Below are 27,451 nucleotides of genomic sequence, written 5' to 3'. Positions count from 1 at the left end.
CCTGAAATAATCACAACAATACTTCCGGTCCGGTCGGTGGGCTTCAAAATAAAAGTCTTAAACACCGGAAAAGACGGAGCGGTGGGCTTCAAAATAAAAGTTTTGGGAAATAAATTTCTCCAAAAAAAAAATTCTCTAACCGGTCGCAATAATATCGCTTATCGCGATATTTTCGGGGGCAATTAATCGCCCAGCAAAATGTGTTATCGTGGCAGGCCTAGTCTAGACACTGCAGGTGGGAGGGGGGGTTACCGGTGGAGCAGACCAGATCCAGAGTGTGACCTTTGGAGTGGGTGGGGCCCTGGACATGCTGCGTGATGCTGAGGCAGTCCAGAAGCGACAGGAAATCAGCGGCAAAGTTGCAGTTGGTGGAGTCAACATGAATGTTGAAATCTCCGAGCAGATAGGTGGTGAGGGACCTGGAGCAGAAGGAGGACAGGAGCTCGGTTAGCTCTGACAGGAAGGTGGTGGAGGCTTTGGGGGGGCGGTAAATCAGGGCGAATTGAGGTTGAGGTTCAGGAGATCCGGAGAGAGAGAATGTAATGCATTCGAATGATGTGAGATCAGGAGTGGGGATCTCCTTGACCTGGAAGTCTGTACGATGAATGACAGCCAGCCCGCCGCCACGGCCCGTGGAGCGCGGTTTCTGGAGGTAGATGTAACCAGGGGGTGTAGCTTGGTTTAGTGTGATGAAATCCTGTTTATTTTGCCATGTTTCAGTCAAACATAAAAAAATCCAGTTTTCTTTCAGTGATGATATCATGGATGAGTAGTGCCTTGTTATTGAGGGAGCGAGTATTGAGCAGCATGAACGTGGCTGTGGAGGAGACAGGCAGAGTGGGAGGGGTGCTACTGTCTGAGCAGGCCAGGGGCTTCAGACAGCTGGTGCGCACGTGAGGTGTGTTGTGATGACGTTGATGAACAACACGGAAGCGCAGAGCAGATACTACCACTGGAATAGTGGAATCTGTGCAGATGAGTTTGTAGCGGGATGCTCGATGTATATAGCGGGGGCGTTGAAGGAGTCCGAGTGATCTGATGGTATCCAGCCAGATTGGCGCAGCTGCGTTGAAAAAGCTCCGAAGTTGGTGAGAGGAGTATGTTAGCATATCGACCGGAGCAGCTAACCGGCTAACGACCAGCCACACACAACGAATCCAGCCTCGGACAACAGCACACTGCGGTGGAGTGATCAGAACTCACGAACAATCCAGGTACATGTAGAGAGTTAATCCAGTTGGGGAAAAACATGTGATGGAAAAAAGATGATCCAAACCGAAAACCCAGGAGTAGAGGGAAGCCGGCTGGCTAGTTTGACAACGGGGCTAACGATGCTAACAGCTGACGCTGACAGCGGGCAGGTAGCAAACACTAGCCCAGCTGATCAGCAGAGAGGGTGAGTAAACACAAAAACCGGATAAATGAAAATTATCACACTGTTATGGCAAAGTAAAAAAGATCTGAATCTAACGTTAGTAGCCCAGACAAAAAATGTTTAGTAAGGGAAGGAACGTTAACTCAGTGGAGCGACTGAGAAGCGGCGACATCAAACGCCAGCGTCCTCTCAGGTGCAGGTAGATGTTTGCTGTGAGACACGCAAGCACACACATGAGTATGAGCATAGTCGTAGTACCCTTGAATGAGTGCTCCTGCCACAGTCTTCAGGGTATTCTTGTTTACCAGAGAGGAGATCCGGTACACTAATCGAGTTCGTTGGTTGACTTTTTTTATTACATTGTAACTGAGAAGCCGTCGGTCTTGCAGAGTTTGTTATTTGAACCGAAGAGAATGGACTCTGTTTTGCCCATGTGTAATGATAGTTTGTTATCAGCGAGCCATATGCAGATTTTGCCTAGTTCCGACTCAACTCAATTTACATGTTCGAAAAGGAGTAGGAAGAAGTACACTTATTTTATCCTACCCCTTTCCCACTACTCAAATGAGTGCACTAATTTAAAACAAAATATATATATATGCAAAAACAATAAACTATTATGTAAAACATGAAAGAAATAAAATAGAAATGTAAACACCCGTGAATGTCAAGTCCCTTCCTCATCCCTGTACCTCGTGAACATCATTTCCTTATAAATCAGTTTGAATTGTCTCATATTTGGACATTGCTTTAGCACCACATTCAGACCTGACGTTACATTTTCCTGCTCGATACTAAATTAATTGATTGTTTTTGTTTAAAATCCAGACATCCAACCGGCGTTAGCAGGCTAGCTAGCTCAGTGTGTGGAGGGGTACAGCTGTGCTGAGCTAATGTTAATGTTAATCGTCCAAGGACCCTCATCTGAAAATCTATTTGTTATCACATAGGATTTAATCCAGAATTCCATAACTGTATACTGTAAGGGGAGAGAGAACTGGGAAGAGCAGAATGGTCATTCTTAGAATAGAATAGAAATACTTTATTCATCCCGAGGGAAATGTGGCACTACAGATCGCTCACAGTAAACGGTAAACATTTAGGTAGTCAAAAACAAAAGTCACGGATAAGAATAGAAATAAGACTAAGAATAAAATACGCTCTGGGATATACATTTTCTATGTTATGTATATACATTCTAATATAACACATACAGTCAAAATATACAGTAAGTGTACAGTAAAGTGTGGAATTGTACAGTGTCGATTTAAGAATAAAGTAAATTCAAATAAAAAGCTAAATACTATTATTTTGTGTGTCATGTTTCCAAATAAGATTGGCCACAACAAAATGCTTTCTACTTCAATTTGTTGGTTAGAATAGAAGATTACCTCCGTTGAAACTTCACTGAGACTAAAAGTAAAAGACAGTCTTTTTGGTTTGGAGTGATGCGTGCCATCAACCGGAAACCTCTCGACAGGGTCGTTAAGATCAGCGGCAAGATAATTGGGAAGGACCAGGAGCCACTCAGCAGCATCCACAAGCAGGGAACAAATTTAACTTTTTGACTTACCAGCCATTTGGCTGGTAGATTTTTAAAAGTACCAGCCGGGCAGATTTTTTACTAGCCAAAAATTATAAATAGCTTTTTAGTATATCGCCATGTGTTATTATTACATATAATACTCTCATATGCTATTTTCAATTAATATCATAAACAACATAAGGAATATTAGCATAATGTTGAGTGGACTGAAGGAATGAGTCAGCGTTAATAGTTTTAAATGCAAATAATTTATTGAAACATAGAAGTGGGGTCGGGACACACACACACTGTGTTTCAAGTCACCACCCCTGCATCATATTGTAGTCCGTCTTCAAACTTCCACTCCTCTCAAAAAAATGTATATTTGAATATCAACATTATCTGTCTATCCTCAGTAATCCTCAGTTTACTATAATATACTCCTGTCCTGAGTCCTGACTAGTGACTCCGTCGTCTTTCCAAACGCACGCACACACAGGGAAGGGGAGAGTGACCCCCCCCATTTCCCTTTCCTCAGTGCTGTTTACTGTGGCTCTGCCTCGTCTGATCAGGATTAAGCATAATAAAAAATATTGTTGGTTTCCTGTTGGTTGTCAGTTTGACCATGGGTAGGTAGGGAATTTATTTAATTTTTTTATTTTATTCTTTCCTAAGGGTGCATGTACTCTGCCAGGATGTTTAATATCCATATATTGTTGCTTTTATAGTATTGAAGACATGGACAACTCCTTTTAAAACAGAACATTTATTTAAAGTGAAGTCTTCAATGTTAACACTTTGACTGCCATGAAACGTCTTTTGACGTCATTGCGGGCCATGCTCAAGTTGCCGGAGGACGCTGTACAGCGTCCTTATATCAATATTTCAAAAATCTGCGATCTGATTCATATGTCCCCTCCGCTGGCCTGAGATCCACCAGCAGGACCCACTGAGCTCTCTGGCGGTTCAGGAGCGCCATCTGGTGGCCGATCGGCGCAATCGCCAAACAGGATGTGCCATAGAGGTTGTGCTAGACGTCCGTAGTACTTCCGGGCGCTCGCTATAGGTCATGGGACTCTGGCTTGTCACGCTACACAGTGATCGATTGGCAATAACTCGATAAACAACATGATTTGGACGTATATACCATTATACAAGCTGGAGATGGACCGGGTAAAAATATATCCCATAATGATAAGATTTCTACTCTACGATGATCGCCCAACGGCGCGCGGAGACTGGGGTGAGTTTCAGCGTGTAACGTTACCGTCTTCGATACTAACTGCTATTATCAACATTTGACCCACATTAGATGATTGGTATAACGCTGCCCACGGAATTATAAACGCCCCCTCGCCCATCCGGTCAACATCAGATGACGTGTAGTAACTTCTAGAAGTACGTCTAGTTAGAGCTGCCGCGATAACCGCATTACCGCGTTATCGCTGTTGCATCACGCTCACCGCAGAGTTAGGCTGAATACCGCGTCACCGCTGTTTTTTATCATAATAATAAAGTTGGCTTGCGGCTCTGCAGATATACCCTACTCGGTTCCAAGCGACCCTATTGGTCCAGCCTGGCTCTGCGGCTCTGCAGATACCCCCTACTCGACGCGTCACACTTTGTAGCCTCTGAACGAAAACAGAACGCCGCGCCGCCATCTTTACTGCCTCGCTAAGGATGCATTTCATTCAGGATTTGTTTGCGACAGAACCAAGTGCAATAAACAAAAAAGAATGGATTCACTGTGTATTCTGCCTTATTTATTGATGAAACAAAACCGACATCAACCCAATTTACCACCGAGCGGAGAGTTTAGTGTCACAACAAGATCGCTGATGTGTTAAGTTTGTTGTTGTTATTAGCCTAATACTACAGTCAGCCGATATACACGAGAGGTAACAACGTTAAACCCGGGTTTGCTTGGTAGAATACACAATGAGAGGTAACGTTAGCTTTGGCAGAATAGACGCAACGAGAGTCTGGTTAATGTTGTTATTGATTGATTGATTGAAACTGTGTTAAAACTCTGGCTTGCTGCAAGCCCTCGGACATCTATGCCCACGGAGCTTTCAGTGTACACAAGCGAGCGGCGGCGGCCCCGCCTGCATCCCCATTCCCCAAACGGAGTAGTACCTGGCTGCAGTGGAAAAGGAACGAAGTACCAGGTGCCTAAAGCGGGTCGAGTCGAGTAGGTAATATGCAGTGGAAAAGCGCCATTAGACTAGAGGCAGGCTATAAGAGTAGACTACTAAAAAAAAAAAAAATGCATTCAAACTTTCTTTTTTTTGTGCGGTAGGAAATATTTCGCAAATTCGTGCGGTAAGGAAAATATCAATACCGCGGCAGCTCTACGTCTAGTTGGAATTTTTTATATCGCGCTGATTGCCATCAAACTGTATTTCATCATCAATATAATGCATTTGGGGCTATATATCACGTTCTGGAGAAAGCTGCAGAAAGAGATGAAAACATACTTATACATTAGACCATACTTTACTATGAATATGTGAATGAAAAAGTTTAACGTTGCTACACAATGAACAATACATATAGGACTTTGAATGGACCCTAATAATGGCAATGTAGCAATAGAATTTAAAAAGTTATAGCCCTGCAAAGAAGGGGACTTTCTCCATAGACAAATAGAGCCGGCAACCTAGGGCTGGGCGATATGACGATATTATATAAATATCGGGTACAGTTCATTAACGATACACTTTTTCAACGTATCGTGGATATCGTGATGTTTTGCCCAAGAGGATTGTGTCGCGTCAATCTGTCCACACGTTACTCGTTCATATCTCAGCCCGTGCTGAGATATGCCCATTCCGCGGTCTGTTAATAAAGTTTTCAATCAGACAGATGTATGGAAAGGCTTTTATTATAACATTCGTTGTAGTAAAATCATTATGCCTCATTTAGTCATCCTGTTTAGCACTGGTCTCCTACTCGACGGCCGCGGGGAGCTAACGTTAGTAGCCTTGTTGACGTTGTTCAGCCACAGGACATTCAGGAAGTAAAAAGCTAGGAGCTTGCCGATTGGTGCTAAGAACAGCAGGGCGGGTGCAAGCGCTGTGACGTAATTGGCAGACTCGACTGTCAATCAAAATTATATGTTTCCGTCAGAATGAATGAGTGAAGACTTTGTTAAAGGGTTGCAGAATGGGTACAATACAGTACAGGAGGATGAAGACCAGAAAGACTTTCGACTTTTTTACATAAGGGTCCTCCATTTTCAATTCATCAAAACATTTAGAGACATACATATATACAGTAGTTTCATTAAAATGCTATTGATTGATTGATTGATTTAAAACTTTATTAACATATTGCAGAATGGGTACAGTACAGCTCAATACATACAATTGTTAAGGGGATGCAGACCAGAGAAAGACTTTAGTCTTGTTTACATCAGGGTCCCCCATTTTCAATTCATCATATTTCATATCTAAATCATATAATATCTCATTGCTAAATATATGCAATATATAATCTAATAATCTAAATCTAATATATAATATAAAAATGCTAAATGCATGGGTATTTTATTTTGTCTTTAATGTTAGCTTGCAAAATCAAATACTGTCTTGGTAAGCCTCATAATGAATTGTTTGGGGTAAAAAAGAAAAACATCGTGATGTGTATCGTGTATCGCCGAAAGGTCAGAAAATATCGTGATATCATATTTAGGCCATATCGCCCAGCCCTACGGCAACCTATGGTATATCATGAATTTAACCCAAGGCAACCAAAGTGTTAAACAGTGCCAGGCATGAAAGACCAAATGCAGTCATTGAAACTGCTCAGTTTTGCTTCCCATGTCTGGCCACAACGTGCTTCTTCTGCCAGCTCCAATACAAACTTGGCAGCAGGGTTAAAACAGAACATTTATTTAAAGTGAATTATTCAATGTTAAACAGTGCCAGGCATGAAAATGAAACGTACTGTAATAATGTTCTGCCGTTGTGTGTGTCACTGTTAGCTGGGGGTGTGTTTCCGCCCGGGAGAGATAGGGGGTGGCACCGGAAGTTAGTTTGTTGTCGTGGAATACACGTGTAAGCATGCATAGATATATAGAACACTAGATAGCTTAAGGCGGAGTCACCAGCGTCGCTGAACCGCCGCCATTTTGCTCCAGTCAGCCTTGAGTGAGGGTTATCAGTAGCTGAGCTGCCTGGAGCAAGATGGCCGCCCTACGACGACGTCGCTCTCCATTGGCCGGCAGCGCGGGCTATCTAGTGTTCTATATCTATGTAAGCATGTAGCTGTGTGTGATGACGAGCGAGGTATTCACCTGTATGCAGGGCTGTACACTGCGAGCATCTCGTCGCAAATTGCCCCCTAATCTGGCCGGTGCGAGTGGAAAATATCATCTGGGGGCAAGCTTGCGAGTAGTGATTGCAACCCTTCATTCGGATGTCCCGCGATGATGTCGGGGAGTTCGCGACCCTCTCTGCGCCACCCCCTATCTCCCTGTCTCCGGCTGTCCCTGAGCAACGACCGGAGTGTTGAATGTCCCGTGACTAAGACAGGGAGGACGTGACCCTCTCTGCGCCGCCCCTGTGCCTCAAATAGATCTGCTATCAACTCTATCTTTAATCTTTCAAAATGTTCAGTTGCTATCGCTATTAGCTCTATCTTTAATTTTTTTAAAATGTACAGTTGCTATTGCATGCACTCATCTGTGTTTCACCACACACATGAGTGCATGCTTACCAACTGTCCGTCTGCAACACTACTATCACCAACATCTAAGAAGGGAGATCCCCCCTTGAACGGCCCTTCTAAGGTTTCTCTCCTCCACACTGCCTGTGGAGCTTTTTTCCCTATTGTTAGGTTTTAGTGAGTTTTTCCTTACCTTCGCGTGGGGTATGTCTGGGAGTGCTTGCATTCTTTCATTTATTTGCATTCATCTAAAAAATGTTTGGACCCTATGGTGTTCTTGTTCTGTTCTTGACTTATTGTTATGTTGTCTTCTTGACCTGTTTAAAGAAGACCTGTACGGCCCATGGGGACATTAACGTGTGTTGTCGGGCCCTATAAATAAATTTGATTTGATTTGATTTGATTTTCACTCCTAAATTAATCCATACAAATTGGATAAAACATTAGCCTACAACCAGGGCATAATGTTGCGGTTGTAATTGCATTAGACAGACCAGCGCAGACCTTTAATAACATGCAATTTGATTGACACGAGCAATGGGCTAACGTTAGCTGCTATCCACGGTATCTATTAGGATTATGCTAAGCTAACTAGTGTTAGCTGCTGCTAACCCTGGACACCAGTCAAAGCGGACTCCACAACACTAGTTCCATTCGGGAGGAAAGGGGGTGAGTTATATTGACAACGCTTGACAACAGAAGTTTAAACATAACTTCATATTTATTGGTTATTCGTTTCTGTTACTGTATATCATCCACTTTCCATCTCCGTCTGTTAAACTCTTCCTGTTTACATTCGAGTGTGACGTCATCACATACGGCAGCTTAGACGATCAAAACGCAAAACTAGAACAAAACCCGGGGGGGGGGGGGGGGGGGGGCTGGCTCTCTCATTCGTTCTCGCCCCCTCTCTCTCTCTCTCTCTCTCTCTCGCTCTGATTGATTGAAAACTTTATTAACAGATTGCAGAATGGGTACAATACAGTACAGCTCTCTCTACATTCAATTATTTAAAGTAGCCAAACGTTACAGACAGTATAAATACTAACTGGATAGTTGATGATATAAACATTTAATTTCATTATCTGAAATATTCTAAAATCATTAAGTCTGCTATAAGCCATTATCCCTTTGTGTGTAATTATTATTTTCTCACAGTAGTATATATATATATATATATATATATATATATATATATATGTGTGTGTGTGTGTGTGTGTTTGGCTAAAGTGGATAGAAAACACAGTACTGTGCAAAAAAAAGGCACCCAAAAGTTTTTATATAAATGGTCTTAGATGTAAATACATTTTTTATTAGTGTGTCAGTAGACTACTCTTAGTACATTCATTAAATCATTTTTTAAAGCATCTTCATGGTTTAATAATGCAAACATATGTTGCAGGGACTTATTATAATCATCATATTGGCGTGACTGTATGCATCAAAGGGTTAAATCAAGCATTTTTAAGTGCTTTAGAGGAAATGTCAAAATATTGCGATATATATCGTGTATCGTGATATGGCCAAAAAATATCGCGATATCATTTAGAGGCCATATCGCCCAGCCCTACTATAATGGTAAAATAGTTATTTAAAAATTTGCCCCTAAAAAATATTCTTTGCCCCTAAATTTCTCATTTAGGGGCAAGTGTGCCCCTAGTGAAAAAGCTTAGCGTACAGCCCTGGTATGTAACCGATATCAGGCAAATGTATACGTTGCTGTGCACGAAACAGCAAGTTGAAGGCAGACTGGCTTGTGGAGGGTACAGGTTCTGGCGCTGGAGCCTTGCACTTCAGTGCTAAGTACTTGAATTGAAATAAGCTTAACACGGCGCCGGCATGGGACCCAAGCTGGGTGGTGGTTGACAATACATCGTTGGCAATGTCTGTCCATTTGTCCGCTCTATCCACTTTGCCAGCTGCTGATATAAAGCAACAAGTGCACTGTTTCAGGGCTGTACACTGCGATGAGATTATCGCGAATTGCCCCTTTAATTGGCCGTTGCGATTAGTAAATAATATTTGGGGGCGGGCTTGCGAGTAGTGATTTCAAGCCTTGCATTCGCATTTCACTCCTAAATTATCCAAGGCTGAGCACTCACTCTGATAGACTGGCTGACTGTCTGATTTAGCTATGACGAAAAGTAAAGTTTCTTCATAGCTCATTTCTTCATAGAAAGTCACAGGCACCTGGAATCGCGTGCCTGTGACTTTCAATTCCCTTATCGCTGCCAGGTTTTCCCGACCGTTATAACGTTAGCATGTTAGCATGTAGCTAATGGCAGACTATTTGATTCCTTAAGGCAAGCCAAGGGCTCGAAATTGCCTGGGTTTTGGTTATATACTCCCGAAATGCTCCCGCTGTTTGGCTACTTCTATGTGCAGTGAAAACTACTCGAAATGCTTTAGAACCTAGTCATTGATTTAGTTCAGGGTTAGCCGCGGAGCTAACGCTAGCTAATCAAGCTCACAGAGAGATATAAACAGCTGACAGCAGGTAGTACAGGTACAAATACAATAAAACAGCAGGTGGGGGCTGTTGTGTAAACCTTGTACTCTTTAGTTCACATATAATGAGAGACGTGAGTGCTTGTTTACTAGTCTCTGTAAGCCAGGAAGAGTGGTGCAACATACAAATGTGTCCGTGTAGCAACACAAGCCAATACTTTAAAGGACAGGGGCCCGGGGAGGGAGCTCTCTCTCTGTGTGTGTGTGTGTGTGTGTGTGTGTGTGTGTGTGAGAGAGAGTGTGTGAGTGAGAGACAGAAGTCAGAGGAATAACAACCTGTTATTCAATAGATTAAATTCGTAATAATAATAATAATAATAATAATAAAAAAATAAAAACATTTTAAGAGAATCTCAAATACATTATTTTATTTAAGTGTAGGCTATAGTTAATGTTTTATTTTTTACAGTTTTTGTATTTTTCTGACATGGGGGCTCAACAATAAATGACAATCAGAAATGTCAAGTTGCATGTTGTTATTCTAACCAGCTTAGACCCCGACGCTCTGCATCTTCTGGCCGCCTCAGACCTACTCCTATCCGAGCTCCGGGAGGGTCATCAAAGAGAAGTCGCCTATTCTCAGTCCTTGCCCCACAATGGTGGAATGAACTACCCACCCCAGTTAGGACAGCCGAATCACGTCCAATCTTTCGCCGTCGACTAAAGACGCACTTCTTCAACCATTATCTGAATAAATTTTTTTATATCTAACCCTAACTAACCGTACTGTCATGCACTTGTCCTAATAAACTAACCTACACTGTAGCACTCAACACTTTGATGAACATTGTTGCTCAGCTGATAGAGTTGTGCCCTTCCTGATGGCTTGTCGTACAGAACTTGTAAGTCGCTTTGGATAAAAGCGTCAGCTAAATGACTAAATGTAGTTCTGTTGCATTTCCAATTTATTTATTTAAATTATAAATTGATCAGGTATCGATAAGGGAATCGATAAAGAATCGAATCGATAAGCAGAATCGATAATGGAATCGTATCGATAAAATCCTATCAATTCCCATCCCTAGTGGTAATATGAAGTTCAGTTGGTTCATTATAAAAGATACAAACCTGACAACAAAAGCACTTAAATGTTAAATAAAAGGACCACAGTAATGAGGCAGGAGGAACATATTTTTTTTCACTATAATGGTAAAATTGTTATTAAAAAATTTGCCCCTAAAAAATATTTTTTGCCCCTAAATGAGAAATTTAGGGGCAAAAAATATTTTTTAGTGCCCCTAGTGAAAAAGCTTAGCGTACAGCCCTGTGTTTTACCTCTAGGAGCACGTCTTCAAATGTTTTTGCACCCAGTCTGACTATTTTAGGAGGCACACCGCACAAACAAACAATGGTTACGGTGCACACATCCATGTTGATACTGTAGCTCGCGGCCATTTGCTGGAGTCTGGCACTCTCTACTGGAACAAAGGGAGCTCTACAAAATGCGTATTTTTTTCCGCCAATAGAAACTCTCATAAAATAAATTGGGTCGCACATAAATCTGCAGGTTCGGTCGGCAACCGGAAACCAACCATTCTTTTTGTTAGGCCTTAGCTTGTTAGCTGACGTTAACGTTGTAGTGATTGGTACATAAACGTTAATTTCGGGCGATGTGGGCATAAAGGAATGGCGACGGTGCAAAGCATGTAGCTGCATTGGACTCGTTGTGAGAAGAAAAAAAACATCACAGACTTATTTCGCGCCTGTAGGCGCACTGCTGTGTTAACGCTGCTCTGTTTACAACGCTGCTCTGTTTTCAAGAAACAACACGGACTGGGCGGATATCATATGACTCGCGGAGTTGCTAGAGGGTTTTCAAAATAAGAGTATCATATTAACCTGCTAGCTGCCGGAGCCCAGATATTATGACTGAAGCTGCGCTTGGGGCGGCAATGAGACCCGCACAGGATTTTCAAAATAAGAGTATCGATATGAATTACACGCCAGCTGGCGGGCAGACTATTATTTTTAGACGCCAGATGGTAAATCTACACGCATTTGGCGATGGGCGCCCAGTTATTTTGTTCCCTGTCCACAAGAAACGCACAGTTAAAAAGGCCTCCCAAATAGTTGTAGATAACACACACCCTTCACACCCATTACAAACTAATGCCCTCAGGCCGTCGATACAGAGCTTCATCACTGAATAAAAGGGGCTTAGGTAGCTTCGTGCCAACCTCCATCAGACTGCTGAAAGCCTAGGTCTGGTGGAGGCTGGACTGCCCCCCCCCCCCCCAAGGACTTTGGACTACTTAAAATAGACTCCCCCTTCCACCTGATGGACACATACTATTTACCTGTACTACTATTATTTATATACATACAGAACTTCTCCACATGGTTTTTAATAGTGATGCACCGATGTGAAAATTGTGGCCGATACCGATAACCGATATTAATATTGCTGTTCTGGCCGATACCGATATTTACCGATGTCGATATCTCTGTATAGAAAACACTTTTTTATGATAATCAAATAAAGAGCTATTTTCCAAAAAGTTTTTTTTTTTTTTTAATACTTTTGTAACTTATTTTCAGAAATGACTATTTTGAAACTATTTAATTAAGGCCAAAACATGTCAAAAGATATTTTTTTTTATACATCTGCCCATATCGGCCCTATCTTGATATCGGACCGATACCGATGTGTAAAAAAACTGCCATATCGGCGGCCGATATATCGTGCATCACTAGTTTTTAATATATCATGCTTTAAGTACTGTAGTTTTAATGTAGTTGGTGTTTTTTTATATAGTGGTCTTTTTTTTGTAGTTTTAACTATAGTGGTGATGTCTATGTATTGTGACTGTATGTTTGTCTTTCAACCACTGCACAAATGAAGTTCCGAAAGGAAAATAAAGTAATTTGAAGTTTTGATAATCTCAATCTCTCAGAACGGTCTGTCTCTCGGAGCAAGATCAAATTAATGAAAGTTCACGGTATATAGAACGGACATTTATACACAGCAGTGCATCTCCGAAAAAAGCTGTGATAAACAAACAATATATTTTTTGAAACGTGAAATAGTAATCAAAACATTGGGCATCCGTATGATGCTTCCGTCAATTAATTATTCAATATCTGTTCAGTAAGCCTACAGTAGCCTATATACTTGTTTCATGTTTTGTTTACATTTAGTCATTTAGCTGACTCTTTTATCCAAAGCGACTTACAAGTTCTGTAACAAGTTATCAGAAAGAGGGCACAACTCTATCAGCTGAGTAACAATGTTCATCAAAGTGTTGCGTGTTACAGTGTAGGTTAGTTTATTAGGACAAGTGCATGACAGTAAGGTTAGTTAGGACTTAGGGTTAGATATTATTATTTTTTTTTTTATTCAGATAATGGTTGAAGAAGTGCGTCTTTAGTCGACGGCGAAAGATTGGACGGGTTTCGGCTGTCTTAACTGGGGTGGGTAGTTCATTCCACCATTGTGGGGCAAGGACTGAGAATAGGCGACTTCTCTCGGAGCTTGGATAGGAGTAGGTCTGAGGCGGCCAGAAGATGCAGAGCGTAGGGGTCTTGATGGTGTGTAGTTAGAGACCATTGACCGGAGGTAGGCGGGAGCGGTTCCCTTTGCCGCACGGTATACATTTGTGTTGGATCCGTTTCATCAGGTGGGAGTGTTTATCATAATTATTTATACCTAGTACTGGGTGGCCAGAGTCTAAAGTACAAGAGGTAGTGGTAGTAAGTATCATATCTAACAATACAGTCAGGGAATTGTACCCCTCAGTTACAATTGGTCCTTCGAGCCGGATGGTAATCAGTGTAATATTAATATAGTGTTATTAATATTAAAATGGCCTATGATGAACACTCCACGAAACGATCCTCCTAACCAACAACGCCCGCGGCGCAAACGACAGCTCCCTCAGTACCTAGAGGCTTACGCTGTCAGTCAACAACCTAGTCTTCTACCAACAGTAAACGCGGTAAAACTAGAAAGTAAAATTATGTCTAACCCTAACGACCAGGCTACCCCGACCATAGAGGCCCCTATGGGTTCTAACGTAACTGACCCAGCTCACGGTGGGGACCAGGGGGAACCAGACATGACTTTACACCCCGCCAATACCGAAGAAGTAGTCCCCGACGAGTCCCGGGAGGAAGACAACACTACCGAGAGAGAACTCGGCACGGAAGAACCAGGGGGAACCAGACATGACTTTACACCCCGCCAATACCGAAGAAGTAGTCCCCGACGAGTCCCGGGAGGAAGACAACACTACCGAGAGAGAACTCGGCACGGAAGAAGATGAGGAGAGCACCGTGGAGATAGAGCTCCAAGACTCCGCACGGAGTACCCCAAGGGACGGCTCCCCTATACAACCGTCTTCTCCCAGCGAGGCAGAGAGGACACTACAGCAGGCATTCCTCGTCAGCCTGAAAGCCTCTACTGAACGCGATAGACTCCAGGGTGAACGCGATCGATTGCAGATACAGCAACGGAGCGAAGAAGAGCACATACGCCTGGAAATAAGACGCATTCAGATGGAAGAGAATATGGCAAGAGACCGGGCCGACGCCCAGCGCGCCGCCACCGGTGCCCAGAGAGAATCGGACCTCACCAAGCGCGAAGCCGAGCGCGACAGAGCACAAGCGCAACTAATAGAACAGCTGATCAGAAGGACAACACCCCCTCCCTCCACCAGAGGCTCCAGGAACTCGTCTAGACATCACTCCAGGGCGGCATCCCCTAGCCGAGTAAGCGACCCTGAACTTGACCAACAGACGAGGTTTATACCCCCCGCAGACCCCCTTCCCCAACCGGTCCAAGCGAGACCCAGCCACCGGGAAGGAGCAGCATACACTGCGGAGAGGCTAAATCAGAGACTACAAGCCCTGGATGACCTAACGGAAGACGAAGAGGAAGAGGAGAACCACGCCCGACGACAGCACAGTACTCTACCGGACCAGGAGGTCCAGTACAGCCCAGGCTATACCCCCGCGGAGCTGCGCTACAGACCCCCGACGCTATTCACGGGTGAGCACGACGCACGACCCGCACCGAGGAACAGCACCTGGACCAGCGGGCCATGGTACACAGCCGGTACCAGCCCACGCCAAGGAGCAGGAGGAGACTCGCCTAGGAGGCCTCTCCCCCAACGCTCGCCGATGTATCAACAATCCGCGTCATACATTGGCACACCTATGGTACCAGACTTCACCCAGGAGAACCGGGCCCAGTATACGGAGCTCCGCATGTGTCTGGAGACAATGTTGGTGGATGTCATTGATGAACGCCATAAATACGCGATACTACTGAAGCATTTAAAGGTACCCCGCGCACACAACATAGCGCTCGCCTACGCCACTTCCACGACCCCATACACCGCAGCGCTGGTAGCGTTGGACCAGAGATATGGACGTATATGGGATTACGTGATCCAGGAGATCAGGCACATCGACCGCCTACCCCCAGCAACAGACAATCGAGCACTGGACGACCTGTCCATCAGAGTGCAGTCCCTAGTAGGGATGCTGGGAGCGCAGAGGGAAAAGGGTAGGCATGAACTATACGCCAACTCAAATGTAGAGGATCTTGGAGAAGCTACCGCCCGCCCGACAGGAGCGCTTTAGGCGGCAGAGAGACCACCGAGACCCTAATGGCCCCGAACCGAACCTCCTCGATCTAGCCGACTTCCTGGCGAGAGAAGTCAGCAGCTTACGGCTAGATACATTCGGACGGAGCACCCCTGGCTCCAGAGAAGGAACCAGGAGACTAAATGATGGAAGAAGATCGGTGACTGTCATGCACCAATCGGAGTCAGTGCCAAGCAGTAGGAGCCACAGTACCCCCTCAAGAAAGGAGAAGTGGAAGATAGTGTGCCCCTACTGTGAGAAAGAACACTGGCCGTCACAATGTGACTCATTCCCCAAGATGAATGCGGAGGAAGCGAGTCAATGGATAAAGTCCAACAGACGCTGTTTTCGCTGTGCGCGATCACACATGGCAGCCGAATGCCGCTTAAAGAAAAAGTGCAGTCGGTGCGATGGAGCCCATCTGGACATACTCCACGACAGTAACAGACGGCGGCCTTTACCCGCACCATCAAGCAGCAAAGCAAGCGTCATGTACATCGACCCCGCCAGCAGCAGCGGAGCCAGAGTGCTCTTAAAGGTAGTCCGTGTGACATTGAGCTACCAGAATAAAGTCATGGACACTTACGCCGTCCTTGATGACGGGTCAGAGAAGACCCTTCTGCTCGCGTCCGCTGCGGCCCAGCTAGGGCTGCGGGGGAGCGAAAACCAAATGACAATTCGGACAATAAGAAGAGATTTGAAAACGATAAAGGGCGAGAATGTCTCATTCTCTATCGCAGCAAGCGGCCAGCCCGAGCGACGGTACAGGATTACAGACGCTTTCACCAGCCAAGAAATAGGACTCTCGCGGTACACATACCCCGTAGCCAAGCTGATGGAGAAATATGTACATCTACGCAAGCTACCGATCCCACTCATAGACGGTGCTACCCCGACACTGTTGATAGGCTCCGACCATGCAGACCTCATTGTCCCGATAGACCGGGTTCATACCGGACCCAGGGGCTGTCCTGCAGCAGTCGAGACCCGCCTAGGATGGACTCTCCAAGGCCCACTCGCCAAATCTCTCAACCGAACCACAGCCACTAGCTGTCTCCACTCCCGAGTCACAGAGGGAGACACCGCACTCCTGCAGCATGTAGAGAGGCTATGGACCTTAGAACAAATGCCCTTTAAGAACGAAAAGAAAGACATTCGCTCTAAAGACGACATCTACGCCATTAACCTCCTCGAGACGGGAACAAAGAGAGTCCCAGTCAGTGGCGTGTTGAGATACGCCACGCCACTCCTGCGGCGGGAAGGGATGCCTACCTTTCACGCAAAGAAAGACGCCACAGAGCGGTACCTACTAAACACAGAGCGGCGCTTAGCCAAGGACCCCGCCCAAGAAAGTGTATACCGCGCTGAGATTGAGAAGCTCATCACAGCGGGACACGTCACAAAGATTGACATTAAAGAGGCCGACCAGACGACTGAATCGTGGTACGTGCCCCACCACAAGGTTCATCACAACGGCAAAGACCGCATCGTGTTTAACTGCAGCTACCAGATCGGATCCCAAAATCTGAATAAAGAGCTATTGCCCGGTCCTACACTCGGCCCCTCCCTACTAGGCGTACTACTCCGCTTCCGCCAGGACAAGGTGGCTATCAGCGGGGATATCAAAGGGATGTTCCTGCAAGTGAGATTAGTAGAGGAGGACAAGCCCCTGTTGCGGTTCCTATGGAGAGAGAGGCCAGGAGATGAGCACCCAGCCATCTACCAATGGGAAGTCCTCCCTTTCGGAACTACATGCAGCCCATGCTGTGCTACATTTGCACTACAGAGACATGTCGCAGAGGACCCAGCAGCGGACGAAGAGGTCCGACACAGTGTGAAGAACAGCTTCTACGTAGATAACTGTCTACAAAGCGTTTCGACCCAGGAAGAAGCCGAGGCTCTCCTACATAAACTCCGCGCCTCTCTGATCAAAGGCGGCTTTGATCTCAGGCAGTGGGCCAGCAGCGATCCGCACGTACTGCGCAGCCTCTCCTCTGAGGACAAGGCAGCGAGCAGCGAGACCTGGATGGCCACAATCCCAGGAGAAGCCCAAGAGATGACACTAGGACTAGTGTGGCGCTTCAAAACAGATTCGCTCCACTATAGACACAAACCCCTGACCACGGAGCAGGGAAGGTCGACGGCAATACCGACCACCAGACGGAGTGTGTACAGAACACTCGCCCGACAATATGACCCGTTAGGATGTATACTACCGTACACCACCAGGGCAAAGATGATTGTACGAGCATTGTGGGACAAGGACCAGGGCTGGGACGACCCCATTCCCGCACACCTTGCATCCACCTGGAGAGAGTGGGAGATGGAACTCCACTCACTCCCAGGCGTTAATATACGCCGAAGCTACTTCCCACCCACGGTGAGGCCAGAGACATGTAAAATGGATCTACACGTCTTCAGTGACGCCTCCGAGGTCGCCTACGGATCAGTAGCCTACTTGCGGGCCCAAGAAGAGGGGGGAGAGATCTACACAGCATTCATCCTCGCCCGCTCGAGAATAGCCCCACGCAAGCAACAGTCTATCCCACGTCTAGAGCTCTGCGCAGCCCTCGCAGGAGCGCATCTAGCCACGCTCATCCAACGTGAGCTCACCATTCCGGTGCATAGAACAATCCTGTGGTCAGATTCCACGACAGTACTCGCCTGGATCAAATCGGATTCATGCAAATACAAAGTCTTCGTGGGAGTCAGTCACTGAGATTCAAGAGTTAACCGGAGAGTTAACCGGAGAAGCAAACTGGCGCTATGTTGATACAAAACACAACCCAGCTGACGTCATCACCCGGGGAATGTCCCTAGATGACTTAACCCGTCATAACATCTACAGTGACGGACCAGCATTCCTCAAGCTCCCGGAAGGAGATTGGCCCACGCCCACCCCGAGGGAAGCAAGTGACGAGGAGGCTGAGAATAAGAAACCCATGTTCTGTGGATTGAGCACTGTTGTCTCCGCAGACCCCAACATAGACGATTGCATTACCATAGAGAGTGCGCAGCAACGGACATTCCTGCGGCACCACCCAGAGATTCAGTCCCCCGCTGATATGTCAGCAGCTGACTACGAGGAAGCAGAACTGCTTCTACTGCAACGAGCCCAGAGAGACTCGTTCCCCGATGAACTAGACTGTCTACAGGGAGGAAAGCCCGTCCCATCAGACAGCAGATTGATTCATCTGGCCCCCGAGAGTGACACACATACCCTCATCAGAGTGGGTGGTCGCCTGCGGAGAGCCCCCAATTTACCGGATGACATTAAGTACCCGATCGTATTGAACAGCCGACACAAGGTCACAGAGCTGATTATAAAGAAATACGACGAGGATGTACACCACGCAGGAGCAGAGAGAGTCTTCGCGGAAATCAGACGTCGTTACTGGATACTTCAAGGAAGAGAGGCGGTGCGACGCTTCCAGCGAACCTGTCTAGACTGCCGAAAGTGGCGCGCGCAGCCCAGCATACCACGGATGGCTGACCTACCTCCATGTCGCCTCCGACTCAGCGACAAGCCATTCCACTCAACAGGCATGGACTGTTTTGGCCCGCTGCACATAAAGAAAGGAAGAGGCACCGAGAAGCGGTGGGGTATTGTATTCAAATGCATGACCACCAGAGCGATACATATTGAGCTCCTTCCGACCATGAGCGCAGACTCATTCCTTATGGCCTTCCGAAGATTCACATCACGGAAAGGAAAACCGTCTACATTATTGTCCGATCACGGGACAAACTTCAAAGGCGGAGAAAGAGAGCTGAGGGAGAGCTTCCAAGCTATGGGCCCAGAACTTAAGACCCACCTCGCTCCAGCCCAGATTGACTTCCAATTCAACCCCCCAAACGCACCCCACTTCGGTGGAACTTGGGAACGAGAAGTACGTTCTATAAAGACAGCCCTGTACGCAGTACTTGGGGCCCAGACTGTGGCGGAAGAAGTCCTAATGACAGTCCTCACGGAGATTGAGGGAGTATTGAACTCAAAGCCCCTCGGTTACGTCTCCAGTGATGTAGCAGATGTCGACCCAGTCACCCCCAACACCCTCCTGATGGGGCGGCTAGATCCCGCGTTACCCCAGACAATGTACCGGCCTGAAGAAGCGAACGGCCGACGAATGTGGAGGTACAGCCAAGTATTAGCCGACAAGTTTTGGAGCAGTTTCCTACTGCACTACCTACCGTCTCTACAGACCCGCCAGAAGTGGGTAAAAGAGAGAGACAATTTGACGGAAGGAACAGTCGTCATGATTATTGACCAGTCACTACATTTGTGTTGGATCCGTTTCATCAGGTGGGAGTGTTTATCATAATTATTTATACCTAGTACTGGGTGGCCAGAGTCTAAAGTACAAGAGGTAGTGGTAGTAAGTATCATATCTAACAATACAGTCAGGGAATTGTACCCCTCAGTTACAATCAGCATATTTACCCAACCATTATAGCATTGTTGTTGGTCATTCATATCTCAGTTCCTTCCTTTGCTCAGAGAGCCCGTACTGAATTGTACCCATTCTGCAATCTGTTAATAAAGTTTTCAATCAGACAAATTTATAGAAAAGCTTTTATTATAACATTCGTTGCAGTAAAATCATCATGCCTCGTTTGGTACTCTTGCGGAGTGCTGGTAGTCTACTCATGGCCGGCGGGGAGCTAACGTTATTAGCTACGGTATGTTTGTTATTGATTCTCTCGTGTAAATCAATGGCGGACTTCCCGGAAGTAAAAAACGAATAAGCGCTTGCCGATTGGTGGTAAGAACAGCAGAGGCGGGTGCAAGCGGTGTGACGTAATTGGCAGAATCGACTGTCAATCAAAATTTTTCTGTTGCAGTCTACCTGCATTGCTTTGGTTGAGATAGATAGTGCTCTCTTATTAAAACTCATAAACAAATCTTGAGCAAGACAAGTTAGTCTGCTAGGTTATGAAAGCCAGTGAGTATTGTATGACTTACTTGAAGTAAGTAAAGAGGCCTATGTTCATATCGGTGAGCACAATTTGTAACACAAAAAGAGAGACGTGTAGCCTATTTATTTATTTAATATTTTATTTATTCATTTGATTATTATTTCATTTGTTGCCATGCCTAAAATAATAGTCAAGCATAGGGCTAAAACATTTTTATAAACAATAATATAATCTTTTGTTATATCGTTATAATAAAAGCTTTTCTATACATTTGTCTGATTGATTGATTGAACACTTTATTAACAGATTGCAGAATGGGTACAATACAGTACAGCTCAATACAACAACAGTGGACTGGAGGATGAAGACCAGAAAAAGACTTTGGGCTTTTTTACATAAGGGTCCTCCATTTTCAATTAATCAAAACATTTAGAGACATACAAATATACAGTAGTTTCATTTAAAAAATCGGTATCGGTTTCGGCCGATTGTGTTAGTTGAACTATCGGTATCGGCGGCAAATGTTCATATGGGTGCATCCCTAGTCACAGCTGCATTCTCCACTGTGATGAAAGGTGGGTCAGGGGGGAGGATTTGGCCGGCAGGTGGAGCAGTTCTGTTTTGCTTCTAGTTTGAGGTGGTTGGTCGTCATCCAGGCGGAGATGTCAGACAGACGGGCCGAGATCCGCTCGGAGACGTGGATATCTGAGGGAGGGAGGGAAGGAGAGGAAGAGTTGAGTATCATCGGCATAACAATGATACGAGAAGCCATGAGACGTGATAATGTTACCCAGTGATTTAGTGTAGAGGGAGAAGAGAAGGGGTCCTAGGACTAAGCCCTGGGCGATAAAACGATAACGATAACTATCGCGATAAATTATTTCCTCGAAATAAACATGAAACGTGGTCGCAAAGTTTCGATATATCGATTTTCCAAGCTTGGATATGAGCACACGCACTAACAACCAATCAGTGAAGGAGATGGCCGACAGCGGAAGGAGACCTCTGGGTAGAGAGGTAGGACTCGAGTAGTAAACAAGGCTGGCTAGGATAATTAGCTTGCACGGCGCTATTTTATAGTTTGTGCCGAGTGGGTGTGTGGCGTGAATTCTGAGGCCACGGTTATAGTAGTGTGGGGTATACGGTGGACGTCGTTGCAATGTATTGGGGCGGAACGGAGTATTTTAGGGTCATATTTAGTACATAGTCATGGGATACACTGCTCGCTCTGGCTAACTGCTAACGTGCGCGGACTGATGACGACATCAACTCGAGACATTCGCAGCAGCAAAACAAGTCTATTAATAGCCCGTCCATCGGCGCCGGGCATAAGAAGTTAATTAAACTTGACAGACATTATATCGACGATAATTATCGATATCGAGTTATATGAAAATAATGTTGTAATTTTATTGCGATAACGTTTTTGGCCATATCGCCCAGCCCTAATATATATTATTATATATTATCGGAGCTATCAATAATGTTATCGGGTTTATCGGGATGACGTCATAATTGCTGATATCGGCCCGATAATTATCGTGCATCCCTACTTAAAATGTATTATATATTATAGAATAGAATAGAATAGAATAGAAATACGTTTATTTATCCCGTAGGGAATTTGACACTGCAAATCGCTCAACATTTAAACATTTAGACAGGACGGGTCACAAATTAGAATAATAACACAAATCAAATCAAGTTGCCTAGGATAAGAGTAGAGTAAAATAGGATAAAATGAAATGAAATAAAATATACAGAAATAAATACAGTAAGAATATACTGAGCATGGGGTAAACAATTTGGTCAATATAATTTAAATCTAACTAAATTAAATATGAAATAATATATATTATATATTCACAGTGTCACAATGTGCAGTGCTTCAGGTAGTGTATTGTCCTCCTTGGGTTCCAATAAGTCCTAGATCTATGTCTGGCAGCTGTCGCTGCCCCCTGTTGTGGAGCCTGGAGGCCGCTAGTCGCGGCCTCCTGCCCCTATTGAGCTATCAATAATGTTATCGGGTTTATCGGGATGACGTCATAATTGCTGATATCAGCCCGATAATTATCATGCATCCCTACTTAAAATAGACTCCCCCTTCCACCTGATGGACATATATCACCTGTACTACTATTATTTATTATTTATTTACACATAGAACTGCTCCACATGGATTTTAATATATGTGCCCAGGTATGGACTTCAGGGTCATGTTGAGGGATATTCATTTTTTTTTTTTTTACATATTATGAAAGTACAGATTCATACCTTCAAAATAAGCCATCACTTGAACATTTTGGTGGGATACTTTGCAAGCTACTTCCTATGATTCATGGTGATTATCACAAAACGTATTCAGAGATAATAGCCTTCAAGAGACGAGCAGGCTATTCAGTGACAATAGTGAAACAACTACAACACTACCCAGAAGTCATTGTAATCCATGGCCCCCCTCTCTCTAGGGCAATTAACACCTGGCAGCTTTCCAGTCTGAGGCTCTTTGTTATTAAAATGAGTCTGGTGACTGGTAGTGGTAGTGAAAGGGACCCTGATAATAAACAAGAAACTTAATCAAGTTTCAAGATTTTATTAGCATTTAAAATAACACGAGATAAAAATAGACATGCTAAAGTCAATGTTCAATGTTCTGATGGCCTCTCCAGAAGCATTTAGATGTAAATACATGTAGTGTGGTAGTGAAAGACACAACAACTAGGTTAACCTTCTGTAGTCTGGTAGTGAAAGGTTAACCTTCTGTAGTGTGGTAGTGAAAGGGTTAACCTTCTGTAGTGTGGTAGTGAAAGGTTAACCTTCTGTAGTGTGGTAGTGAAAGGTTAACCTTCTGTAGTGTGGTAGTGAAAGGGTTAACCTTCTGTAGTGTGGTAGTGAAAGGGACCCTGATAATAAACAAGAGACAAAATCAAGTTTCAAGATTTTATTAGCATTTAAAATAACACGAGATAAAAATAGACATGCTAAAGTCAATGTTAACCTTCTGTAGTCTGGTAGTGAAAGGTTAACCTTCTGTAGTGTGGTAGTGAAAGGGTTAACCTTCTGTAGTGTGGTAGTGAAAGGTTAACCTTCTGTAGTGTGGTAGTGAAAGGTTAACCTTCTGTAGTGTGGTAGTGAAAGGGTTAACCTTCTGTAGTGTGGTAGTGAAAGGGACCCTGATAATAAACAAGAGACAAAATCAAGTTTCAAGATTTTATTAGCATTTAAAATAACACGAGATAAAAATAGACATGCTAAAGTCAATGTTCAATGTTCTGATGGCCTCTCCAGATGATCACCGTGGTCTTTTTGAACCGCCGCTGGATATTTTGGCTGGTGGTGCCGGGCATGTTACGTCCTGGGCTTCCTCATCACAGAACTCTCTGATCTTGTGGAACAGATAGTGTTGTCTTGCAGAGTCCAGTCCCGGTGGTGGCAGCACAGGAAGTCCATCTATAGGCGGCAGGACACGGACGTCACGGAGCAGCTGGAATCTGGTTTCAGCGCCATCAATAGACATCTTTGCCACAACCACACCAGGTTCCTTGGAATCAAAGCTGCAATAATAAAGTGAAACGTTAGTACAGGGCACATAACAATATCAATGCATTTGTATCATTTACCAATGACATTCTTTGCACTAAAGTGTGAATAATTAATTACAGTAAATACACAACACACAGTGACCACACCCACCTAAAGTGCTGGTACTGCTTGATCTGTGGCAGTGGCTTGAAGTAAGGCCCCAGATGTTCCTGCCAGTTGTAGGACTGCACGATTACAGTGCCATCTTCCTTTCCCACTAGCTGTGGTATGTTGATTCCAGCCACTGAGCTGTCCCTTACGACTGCTGCAATCTCATCAAGAGTGTTCACCTTGGTCTTTCTGAAACGCTGCTTGAGAAGCCCAAAGAAACTGTCCGGGGAAAACTTTGTGTGGCCTACAATCAGCAGGTGGAGATTGACACGATGGTGAAGACCATGTAGCGCTCGCCACGCTAAGTACCACAACATGTACTTGTTCTTGTTTTGGCCACTGCAGTTGTCACAGTGAAGGTCAACATCTGTCTCCCCAAGACCATGGTCTTTGAAGAAGTGGTGCAGGTAGCTTATGACGGCGTTGCTACCTTTGCTGGACTCCATCCCCTCATCCACCAAATAGTTGACTTGCCGTGGAATCGCCTCACAGCAAACACCGAATATGCTGCACTTGCGTGGAGCCAAGAAGTACATGGGCCCTGGTTGAAGGGGGTCTGATGGGTAGTGCACCTGCAATAAATGAATAAGGATTTTAGAAAGAAAAAAAAGGGAGCAATGCAGTAGTTATAACAATTATAACATGATGTTGTGAAAGAGGGCTTGGTATGTAGTCACCTTTTGAGCGTAGTCGAAACTGTAATGCATTGTCAAGGGCTTGCTTGCCGGTGGCACATGACCACCCAGAGAAAGACCATCACCGATCTCCTTGGCGGCTTTAAGCATGCCCTTGTAGGCAGCCCGCTCTGAGGTTACATGCGCCAGATGTTGTTCCTGCTGCTTCAGCTTTGCAGACTTCTCAGCCTCTGGCAGATTGGCACTTTTGAAAATCTGAAAAAAAAAAGTTAAGTAAATGATGATTAATATTAATAATAATAAACTGTATTTGTATAACACTTTTCATACAGAAGTTGCAGTTCAAAGTTCATAACACTGTGATGTTCACTAACCAGATAATTGTTCTTCTGACACACCCAGCAAAGATCAGACATTGGTTTGATTGCTCTGATATGACTCAGTAATTGCCTCCAGAGGGACTTAAATGTGGACAGGCCCACTGCTCGCTGGTCTGAAAGATTAATAAGAACACATGTTAGCACAATGTCATTCATTTTCAAGCTTTGTTTTTATTTGACAAAGACCTATTTGACCTATTTCTTTGACAAAGATTTGCTTACACCTACCAACTGGCATTGCCTTGGTATATAAACGCCACACAGATGCCTTCGTGACGCAAGATGGTAACAGCTGACCGGTAAAGTTCTTTTGGTGTGCCTGGCGTCCAGGGAGGTGAACAGCATGATCTTCTGCATAATTCAACACAAATTGAACTACTTTTTCGATATCTTCATATTTTATGCAATGCTTGTTGTTGTGTGGTGATCGCTTTTTTGTGCGAAGACACATGCCATTTTCTGACATGTGTTTGCTTATTGCAATCAAGCGATCCTTACCTATTCTTGGGAGAGAAGAGGGGGGGGGGGGGAGACAGAGAGAGAGATAGTTAGATCATCATCATCACAAGTACCGGTACCTGTCTGTACCACACCCAGTCTACATGATTGTGGAGACAGAGACAGAGAAGTTAGATCATCATCATCATCAATCATCATCATCACAAGTACCGGTACCTGTCTGTACCACACCCAGTCTACATGATTGTGGAGACAGAGAGAGATAGTTAGATCATCATCATCAATCATCATCATCATCACAAGTACCGGTACCTGTCTGTACCACACCCAGTCTACATGATTGTGGAGACAGAGAGAGATAGTTAGATCATCATCATCAATCATCATCATCATCACAAGTACCGGTACCTGTCAAGTACCGGTACTTTATACTATACTATGCTACTATACTCTACTATAATGTACTATAATTAGTTTTAATAAAATGGGGGACCCTGATAATAAACAAGACTAATCAAGTTTCAAGATTTTATTATCATTTAAAAAAAAATAGGCATGATGTACTATTATTAGTTTTAAATAGACAATAATAATAACTTACCCGTGGATGAAGAGGAAAGCTTCACGGCAGATTTGTATCGCCCCGAAGAAATAGTTTGTGTAAGCACGTTGTCTTTTTTTGGAAAACGATTTATTTCCGATAGTCCATTCTGACTTTCGACCAAAAGCCTGGAGCTGCGCCATAATAATCAAGTCTTTATGATCCTCTTCGAGAGCCGCTATCTCAAAACGCCTTGTGTAAACTTCATCACGGTCCAATTTTGTGATACATGACCGCCGATTAAGAATGTCATTTTCTTTATCAACCTGGACGCATTTACAAGTAAATCGCAAAAGTCTTTCCATTTGGCGTTCGTGGTTCTCGTCAGATTCAACTTCCACAACGCACATTACGTGTTCTACCTTGTCTCCAAATCCGTTAGGTGTGTTGTCACCATCATCAGATTCTGGCTCTGCCTCGTCTTCAAATCCGTTAGTTTTGTCACCATCACCACCATCACCATCATTTTCTGGCTCTGCCTCGTCTTCAATAGTGTTGTCACCATCATCATCATCTGCCTCTAACTCGTCACAACTGTCTTCTTCTTCTGAACCAGAATCTGAGTTTCTTTTTGGATTTTTCTTCTGCGGAAAGAAATCCGTGATGAATGTTCCTAAAGCGCGTTCGTCTTCAACACAGTGTGCTCCGAAGTGAGCAAACCGGTTTAATGCCTCGGCAAGTGCCCTCGCTGTGGGTTGCTGACTGGGTTCCATGGTGACTGGCAAACATGCACTGCCCTGCTCTCTGTTTAATACTCACCGATCAATGGCATCAACTTAATGACGTCACCGCCTGACCAATAAGCATTTAGATGTAAATACATGTAGTGTGGTAGTGAAAGACACAACAACTAGGTTAACCTTCTGTAGTGTGGTAGTGAAAGGTTAACCTTCTGTAGTGTGGTAGTGACGGATAAAAAAACGGATAAATAGTTTTTTTCACCATATTTCTAATATTTATTTTGGCTAAATACCAATTATAAATATCTCGACGAATTACCTCTGAATATGAATCAAAAAAAAATATTAAAGATTCGCTCACTAGTTCTACCAGAAACGGAGTTGAGGCGAAGCATTACTAAGCTTCTGTAGTGTGGCAGTGAAA

The 27,451-nt window shown here is 44.4% G+C and overlaps 1 protein-coding gene across 1 annotated transcript; it reads right to left on the bottom strand.

Moving 5' to 3' along the window:
- Positions 1 to 217: 217 nt before the first annotated feature.
- On the bottom strand, positions 218 to 25,634 carry LOC311238900 (uncharacterized protein; the record flags this gene model as incomplete). The annotated part of the gene is made up of 5 exons (XM_084327096.1): positions 25,516 to 25,634; positions 25,282 to 25,400; positions 24,950 to 25,162; positions 24,582 to 24,844; positions 218 to 419 (listed from the first exon to the last, which is right to left on the bottom strand). The coding sequence occupies exons 1-5, from the start codon at positions 25,523 to 25,525 to the stop codon at positions 218 to 220; spliced, it is 807 nt and encodes a 268-aa protein (XP_084183222.1). The 5' UTR covers positions 25,526 to 25,634.
- Between the last annotated feature and the right edge of the window lie 1,817 nt (positions 25,635 to 27,451).

The sequence above is a fragment of the Notolepis coatsorum genome (assembly GCF_963971535.1).
Source record: "Notolepis coatsorum genome assembly, chromosome: 13".
In the NCBI taxonomy this organism is placed as follows: Eukaryota; Metazoa; Chordata; class Actinopteri; order Aulopiformes; family Paralepididae; genus Notolepis; species Notolepis coatsorum.
Note: the sequence above shows the minus strand (reverse complement) of the source record. Positions and strands in the feature narration are given on the sequence as shown.